Raw genomic sequence first — 8,964 nt, 5'->3', positions numbered from 1 at the left:
CCCTACATGCATCTAGTCTCACCTTCTCTCTTTTATATTTCCCCCTCGGCCTCCCCAGACATTCTGAGGATTTGTGATCAACTTTCAAGTGACAGCCATTTCTAAAAAAAAAAAAATTTGATATTTAGCATTTTGGCATGAGCACCTTCCAGGGGATCGGAGTCGACTTGATCAGCCGGCCGCAGCTGGTTTCCCTGCAGGAGAAAAGCCGGCTGGTTTGCTCGCTGTAGTCTGGCACTGTAGGCAATAAAAAAAGCAAGGCTGCTGTTAATCCAGAGAGGAGCTGCCGAGTTTCTCAGGCATTGCTCCCTGTTGCATGGCTATTGCTCATATCCTCCAGGGACTAGTCCTCTCTCTCGCTCTCTATCCTTCTTTCTGTCTGTCTCTCTCTCTCTCTCTCTCTCTCTGTATCTATTACTTGGACACTCCTCTCTTTCACTTCTTTCTGTTTTACCCTCCTACCTCTTTCTTTCTTTCTTTAGCTCACTTGGTCCAAGTTTTTCTCCATGCCCTCACCCCTCCCTATCTCATTTTACCCGCTTTCTTTGGCTGTAGTCTGAACTATGGCTGAACTGCTCCTCCTTGTGTTTCAATCGGTACATCACAAGTTACCAGTAAACCTTTGCTTAGCAGCGTGACTGCTCCAGTCCAGTATTTCTGAAGCTCTAGGTCATGTCCCAGAATAAGTTGCTGGCCTGTTTCTCTTTAGTACCGACGAAGAGACAATCAGTATGTTTTAATTAGCTAAAATCCCAGGAGGAGAACCCTATTTATTTCAGTTTGGCACAGATATCTCAACCAAACTTCAGATCCTTCTTTCTCTTGTAATGGAAAAACATACACAAGAATTCTCTGTAACCTTTACCCCGTTTAAACATTAGGGGGCCACATACATGAAAAGGAGAGATGCAGAGTCTTGCAACATCTATAAAGCGCAGACTGCATGGTAAGGCAACAGCAGGGGGTGATGTAATGTCATTTAAAGATTGTACATTTTAACAACAGGGCCACAGCTGATTGCTCTGTCATTATCCTGAGTCACTGCTGCGTCCCAGCCTTTCATTACACCAAATATTTCAGCTGCTACAATAATATACAGAGACAAGCTAAACATACTTAAAGCATGATACAAGACACAAGGACATTCTCCATGCTGAGCCACAATGTTTGCTAGCTGTACAGGATCCTTATTATTTTTGGTTAAGATCCAATATTAACTTCCAAAGCTGTTATATGGATTCGTGGTTTCTTAAAGGATAGGTTGACAATTTTTCAAGTCTAACCTAAAACAGCAGTCAGGTGCTTTCATAATGCACTGTCAGTTTAAGTCATGGGGGCCAAAATCCACAGTCCTCCTTACATACTAGCATGTTGTCTTCACTGTGATGCAATCAATGCTGAGTTGATGGGCAATGATCTGTCAAAATCACAAATTAACTTTGATGACCCACAGATGTCAGTTGTCAGGATGGCCGAGCGGTCTAAGGCGCCAGACTCAAGGATTGACTCCTTCCTGAGCAAAAGGGACTTCTGGTCTCCGAATGGAGGCGTGGGTTCAAATCCCACTCCTGACAGAGGTTTTAACTGCAGGATTCATCTCAGTTAAATGATAAAACACCTGTATGTACATGTAGTCTTCAGTCTGACCTGACTGAAAGTTACATCATACTGGGTCAACTGCACAGGTGGGTTCATTCACATAATGATGTTATAGCATTAATATAAGTAGGAGCAACATGGAGCAGCTACATTAAGTTGATACATCTTTCAGCACTTTTGCAAAATCATGTAAATCCTGCAAATGGAAAACAAATCTTGAGAATTTTTAACACATGTAAATCAAACTGCAAGTAAAAATGGAGACAGATCATTTAGGGTCGAATCTACAAATAATTGTAAGTTGTGTCAGTTGTCAGGATGGCCGAGCGGTCTAAGGCGCCAGACTCAAGGATTGACTCCTTCCTGAGCAAAAGGGACTTCTGGTCTCCGAATGGAGGCGTGGGTTCAAATCCCACTTCTGACACATGTTTTTGCTCCCATGATTCATCCCTGTAGTTTCATTTAGTACGCTTCTCCATGAAAGAACAGGCCTAAAAGATGGATTCGCTTTTTTAAAATTTAAATTCTCCTGTTCATACTCACCATTAAGAGATCCCTTCATAATGCACTTTCAATGTAAGTGATGGAGGGCAAAATCCACAGTTCTCCTTTCATGCAAAAGTGTATTTAAAAGTTTATTTGAAGCTAAAATGAAGCTTCAGCCGTCTGAATGAGCCGAATCAAGTCCATATCTTTCAAAGTGAGTCTTTTATGTGCCAAATTCCCACTTTTTTGTTATGATCCTTCTGCTGCAGCTCAACAGGAATAAACTGTCCATCAAGACACAAAGACTGACATTTTTTTTGACTAATTAAAACAAAACAAAAAACACTGCTGTAACTGTGGGTGATATGTGTTCACTTTGACCAAAACAGATGGCTGAAGGCACATCAGATACACTTTTAAATACATTCTTGCACAGAAGGAGGATTGTGTGGATTTTGTCTCCCATCACCTAATTTGTAAACTCATTAGGAGTGGATCTTCTAATGGTGAGTATGAACAGGAGGAATGATTACAGCAAGAAACACCTGCTTCAAGATACAGTTAAACACCTGACTATTTTACCTTTAAAATGCATTTTAAAGGGGCGCAAAATATCTGCTGGGCTCAAATTGCATGCACAAATTCATCCTCATTTTGGTCAACTTAAGTCAATTAAAAATGTTGAAAAGTAAAAAGGCTTTACGGTGTGCACAGCAATCTCTATCTCGCAGATTAGAGGACTTTCAGAGATACAATGGAGTGGACAGATATAACAATCTATATAAGTAACACTGCAGGAACAGACTGACAATATTAGGAACCTGTTTAATTCTGTTTAAATTGATCAATTCACCACTGCACTGCCAACATGCCTGATTACCATATGTGTTCTCTGTAATGCAGCAGCAGCAGAAATACTGTATATTAAGTCATAAGAACATGCTTTTAAAAAAATAAAAATATGGCCAAAGTAGATTCTTGTGGTGTCATACTTGAGTTGATGTTAAGAGAAGTCAATGTTTAGATTTCACCAGAGGAAGGCGCTGTTGTCATAGTAACTTCCTGAGCGTCTATCAGGTTGAAACAAAGCCATACAAGGTGCTTCGCTTTATATATATATGGAGGGCAAACCGACTCAAAGCAGAAAGAAAATGATTTAATCCAGTCTCAGAGTAACTCCCTGACTGAACCAGTTTAGTTGTTGTGTTGTGTTGCAACATAATCTGCATTGTATTCCATTGTTTATTCCACCTGATTTTGACCCAATACCTACACACGCACGCGCACACACACCGCAGAATATCAATCAGATGTATATTAAGGGGCAGCCAGTTAGATCACTACATACATAGAGCTGTGTGTGTGTGTGTGTGTGTGTGTGTGTTCGTCTGTGTGGGCGGGGTGTGTGTGGGGAAGTTTAGGGCCCCCGGGAGATGAAAGGTGTGCGGCCTCTGCTTAACATTGCTGTGGGGTCTATTATCATGCAGAGACGAGTGACATCCGACTCTCCATTGCTACTCTCCTCTTCTTTTTTCTTTTTTTTCTTTTTTTTGAAACGCTATAGTGAGGAGTAGACGGATGAAGATGAATCATAACAGAAAATATCACATCATATGAGATTATTGATAATAAATCATTAATAATGTCATATGTGGTACACTCAAATTAAACAGATCCCCTCTGGTGCTCATGCAAAGTTCTTAAAGCCTGCTTTATATGTTTAAATATCTTTCCCTTAACTGTTTTTACGCACACGAAATGTGGACAAATGAAAATCACGTTATTCCGACACGTGCATCATTGCATATCAGACTTAATAGAAAACTAAATATATATGTATTTCAGCAGATTTGTGGTTTTAAAATAGTGCCATTGTGAAATTGGGGTATTCGTTTATCATGTAAGCTATGCGTAATTTGGTCATAATATTCGTAACAGACATTGTTATGTGAGTTTGGTGACCTTTTTCGTTTGTTTTGTTATTGGTGTAAAATAGGCTATATTAAAACTAATTTATCCCCTATAGGAAGCGTAGTAAAATCTAAGAGATGTGGGGGGCCTTAGTCTAATCTTATTTTGCGCACCTTTGGTTGTAGACGCGCTCTTTTGAGGAGCACTGAGTCACATCAAAGAGTCTGTTCCTCTGCAGGTTCACCGCCCACCGACCCAGCCGCAGTTTGTCTTTGACCGGGTTATGAATTGGGTAGAGCTCGCTTCAACACGCCTTTTCTTTACATCAGGACTTTTCAGGACTCCTGACCGTCTATGTGTCCGTGCGTAAGTGTGTGTGTGTGTGTGTGTGTGTGTGTGTGTGTGTGTGTGTGTGTGTGTGTGGTGTGTGTGTGTGTGTGTGTGTGTGTGTGTGTGTGTGTGTGTGTGTGTGTGTGTGAGAGAGAGGGGGGGTGTGGTGGTGTGGTGTGGTGTTGTGTTGCCCTTTATTTTCTCAGACCAAAGAAGAGGGGATTATGTGTTTTTGAGGCGCTCACCTTTTATTCAAACAAATTATTCACTTCAGCCAATAGAAGGAATTTGACGCACGTGAACTTTGATTGAGGTTTTCCAAAAAAAAGTTCAACCCCCACCCAGGTCGCACTTGTAATCCTCCTGTCTTTCTGTTTTGGGGATGGACATAGCCCAGACTAATTCTTCTATTACTTTTTATTTTATTCTTTACCACAATGTCGTACTATGAGTTTATATTGATTAACGTATGATTAATTTAAGTTTTAAATGTTAATATACTGCCACATCTTAAGATTTCTGTACATTCAATTTAATAAGCTCTTCAGAAAAACACTTCACGGTCCCCAAACCAAAAACAATGTCATACATCCTGAAATATATTAAAATGATCCACATTATCACAACTTATTGTGTTCATTTCCAAACCCTTTGGACGCAAGGTCATCAGCGTCACAGATGCTCCCGGTCTTGGTTCATCGTTGACTGTGTCCTAAACCCATTTGGTATTCTACTCGCCGCGCTCACAAACACGGTCGCGCGCAATGTATGGTAGTAAAACAGGGAGGGAGAGAGAGAGGGAGGGATGGAGGGAGGGAAAGGACAGAGGGTTTCCGAGGTGAAGTGGGGGTGAGAAGAGGAGGAGTGTAGTGGAGAGGGATAGAGGGAGATGTGGAGTGGCCGCGAGGGGACAGGAAGGGAAAGGAACAGTCGCTTTGCTGCTCAATTAGCGTTTTAATCTCCTTGTTAATCTTTCACAGAGACAGCCACGGATCACACGTTTCACACTGTTGCTGTGTTTTATTTATTTCTTCTTTAAGCGACAGAGAAGTCGCCTCTGTTTCGCTTCAACTTTCATGTCTTAAGTGCGTAAAACCCGGCTGATACCAAACCATTTTTACGCACGTCCTGGGATTGGGCTTTTAACAGCATTCATATATTTTACAAGCAGGCTCTGACCTTTTGGACACATGCTGCTGTAATTTCGGATTCAGTCATATCGACTAGGGCTCTGCTTGTATCATCTCATCCTCAGTGAAACTTTCTGAGGATTATAAAGTTGCCCTTCTATGCTTGACTTTTTATGGCTTTTAAACACTAGAACCTTGGGAGGAGAGGAAAGACTGTGGACTGATAATATAGAGTGTGGGAAAAAACACAGGACACACCTGAATCGGATTCGGACCCATTGCAGGGTTTGCGTCCTGACCCAAAGATCTAGCAGGACCGAGCAGGACGCCTCCTTACTTTTTTGCCCATGTCTCAACAGCAGAGCACTTTGCCCAAAACCGGCTGTGTGGCGGTGACGCGGCGGACCATGGACAACAGGTCTGTCCGGAGAAGGCGAACCGGTGCCGTCCGACATCTGCTGCTTGCAGCCGCCTTCCTAGCCTGCAGCTCTCAACTGCTGGTGGTGGATGCCAACTCATGGTGGTGAGTAACTGAACACTGGCAGTGCATCGATTGTTATAAAAGCTGAGTGGTGTGATTGCGAATAAAGCGTGGATGAACTCTGGCCTCAATTTTGTCATTAGCAGATACTCAGAGGACGTTTTTGTGTTAGTTAAAACACCTTTAGCGTAAGATTTGTTTCTATTGTAGAGTTGCACTGTGAATGGCCCCTAAAATGCGCGCATGTGTGGATTTACGCACGACTTATGGTTTACATTCTCATCGTATCCCCACATCTTTTTTTTTTGCTTCAGGACTACTGATAAGATGACAAATGGAAAATTAAGTAAGCTATAGATGCCACTTTTTTGTTGCCTCTAGTATCTGCGTGTGTGTGTGTTTTGGGGGGTCGTTTTGCATCATGCCGCGATCCAGTCGTGTGGTGGAACACTAACAGCGACTAGAACAAATGTGAAGGCTCTGTCACAATATTTACCCTGCCTGAGCCCCAAATGGCCTGCACAGCAGCCTACGGGACCTTCAATCAGCCACACTTGTTCTTGACTTACAGAACAGCTAAATGCTATTCGGTTGACTGTGTGATAATGTAGTGGAGGGTGTGTGCAGTTTCGTTTGGATGCTTGTGGAGGTCAGCTTCCTGTCAGTTTATGAAGACAAATAAACTGCTGTGTCATGTGTCCATCCACAAGATAACACAACAACAAAATAAGCACCTCAGCAGTTAACATAATCATACATATGAACTCTTACTGCTAAAAGGGTGCCGTATTTTCATTTTCATGAGTGTAACATGTCTTATATCTTATATCAGGGAAGCACAGATGTCACCTGATGTCCTTTGCAGCTTTCTCGATAAGGAAGATATTCATACAATTTGATTTCTGTTTCTTCAGAGAGATTTTAAATAGCAGAGCCAATCTGAGGCACAGAGTTTACAGTCACCATATCTGTTATACAGTATTTCCTGTGTTTTAGGAAGATTGTTGCTTCTGTCATTTCCTTTTAAGGCAAACATGATTCAGGTCATTAAACTGGTTGTTTTTGTTGGACAAAAGGTAACATGAGACGAGTGGTTTCAGATACGTACGCCACGAAAGTTTATTTATCTACAGTTTATTGGTCGGTATCCCAAATAAAAACCTGTGTTTGAACTTTGTCCTTTGTAGGGCTGACCTCTATTCACAGACAGAGTCGTACATGACACAGAAACAGCCGGCGCCACTCCTCTATTATCTAAACAGGTTGATTTTTATTAGTTTAAATTTAGACTGTATATGGCTTCTTGTCTCACAGGTCACTAGCTCTCACCCCAATCCAACGGCCAGAGATGTACATCATTGGAGCTCAGCCTCTCTGCAGTCAGCTGTCTGGTCTCTCTCAGGTAAGCTCCTGAACCCCCGGAGAAACACTGCTTACCGTAGACGTCTGCTTACAGTTAAGATATAGTTTCAAAGGTTTCAAACACAGCAATCACACATGAGATTATTGCTGAATCATGATAGCAACGCTAGAATACAAAGTTCATTTTGGTGTGACAGCGTTGCTTGTCATGTTGAGACTCTGCAACATTATCGCATTTGTAATTTATGATGAAGCCCCTTAAATTTAACCAGTTACATGACAATATTAAGATTTTTCTTTGTAGTTTCTAACACACCTAGTTCTATTCCTGCCTCTGATTCTGAGGAAAATTGTCAAACAACAGGAGAACGCCCCCATAGGGACCAAATAAAATATCAAAGCATTAACCGTCTAATCTCTGATCATCTCTCCTGCATTTCCATGCGGTCCACAGGGACAGAGGAAGCTGTGCCAACTGTACCAGGACCACATGATTTACATCGGAGATGGAGCCAAAACCGGCATCAAGGAGTGCCAGTACCAGTTCAGACATAGGAGGTGGAACTGCAGCACCGTAGACAACACGTCAGTGTTTGGACGGGTCATGCAGATCGGTGAGTTTGCTGTTAAGTGAGAGCTGAGAGACCAGAGACAGCATCAGAAAAGAGTGTTGTTGCTGTTGTCTTTGCTTATCTTGAAAGACATGTCACTCAATTTGAGAGTGACGGCAAGTTCTTATCCTTTGTTTTGAATATTTGGTGCGATTGAGAAGCAGGTTTTTGTTGCCTCCTATTCTATGCATGGTTGGTTAGTATGTCAATATAGCAAATGTTTCAGTTAGAAGACTGCAAAAGCTAAAAATACTGATTTGACCAAGTATGTGCCAACCCAACACCAATCAAAGCACAAAGACATAAAAATAGAGGGAAATGTCAACGATAACAGTGTGATCAGCTGTTTTTAAGTGTAAAGTTGTATGAGGCAGAACATAGATTCACCCTGATGAGACAAGTTTATCTAAAGAAACTGCAGTCATGGTGGCAGAAATGCAGCAATGCAAGGTGTTTATCAGTGGAATAAAAAGATCAGCCGGTGTTAGGTTGACTCATGTACATCTGGGTGTTGACGGTTTGACAGGACAACGGAGGTCATTTGAGGTCAGCCAAATGACGAGGAGGAATAATAAAACACTGTAAAGAATATAAATGTTCGGACATAGAGTATAGTGAGCTGGTAGAGACACAACTGATCCAGTTAAAAGACAGATCTGATAATATAGAAGAACTGATTTTGTGTTTCTGTGCACTGACATATTTCTCTGGTGCAGAATATTGCACATGGCGATAAGATAGAAAAATAAAAAGTTAGTCACCTTTAACATTTAATATGATAACACCAAGGCTATGTCATTATAAAAAAGTATTTTTCTATCTAGATTTAACATTTAAACTCTTCTAGTTTGCATGATCTACTTGGCCGATCGGATGTAGTGGAAACACAAACAGGACAGCACAACAGGGACTGTTATATTGTTGCTAGGCTACACTCAACACTGAGGTATATTATGGTTTTGGTTTTTAGATGCATCATCATAATATTACTTTAATTGACTCTGTTTATGACATCCAGTAGCATCACTTTTATATTCAGGCCTAATGTGCCTGT

At 41.4% G+C, this 8,964-nt stretch overlaps 1 protein-coding gene and 2 non-coding genes across 3 annotated transcripts in view; all 3 read left to right on the top strand.

The window, feature by feature from the left end:
* The first annotated feature begins 1,462 nt into the window (after positions 1-1,462).
* trnal-caa (transfer RNA leucine (anticodon CAA)) lies at positions 1,463-1,574 on the top strand. Its single transcript has 2 exons — positions 1,463-1,500; positions 1,529-1,574. It is a non-coding gene; the product is annotated as a tRNA-Leu (tRNA).
* Positions 1,575-1,911: 337 nt separating this feature from the next.
* trnal-caa (transfer RNA leucine (anticodon CAA)) lies at positions 1,912-2,023 on the top strand. The gene is made up of 2 exons: positions 1,912-1,949; positions 1,978-2,023. It is a non-coding gene; the product is annotated as a tRNA-Leu (tRNA).
* A 3,780-nt stretch (positions 2,024-5,803) lies between these two features.
* Positions 5,804-8,964, top strand: part of wnt5b (wingless-type MMTV integration site family, member 5b) — a 12,806-nt gene continuing 9,645 nt past the window's right edge. Inside the window, exons 1-3 of the mRNA XM_062443423.1 lie at positions 5,804-5,979; positions 7,252-7,339; positions 7,754-7,913. Coding sequence (XP_062299407.1) covers positions 5,804-5,979; positions 7,252-7,339; positions 7,754-7,913 — 424 coding nt within the window. The remainder of the gene's footprint in view (positions 5,980-7,251; positions 7,340-7,753; positions 7,914-8,964) is intronic.

The sequence above is a fragment of the Scomber scombrus genome, chromosome 22 (assembly GCF_963691925.1).
Source record: "Scomber scombrus chromosome 22, fScoSco1.1, whole genome shotgun sequence".
NCBI classification, from domain to species: Eukaryota; Metazoa; Chordata; class Actinopteri; order Scombriformes; family Scombridae; genus Scomber; species Scomber scombrus.
The sequence above is the reverse complement of the archived record's forward strand: the minus strand, read 5'-3'. Positions and strand labels throughout refer to the sequence as shown.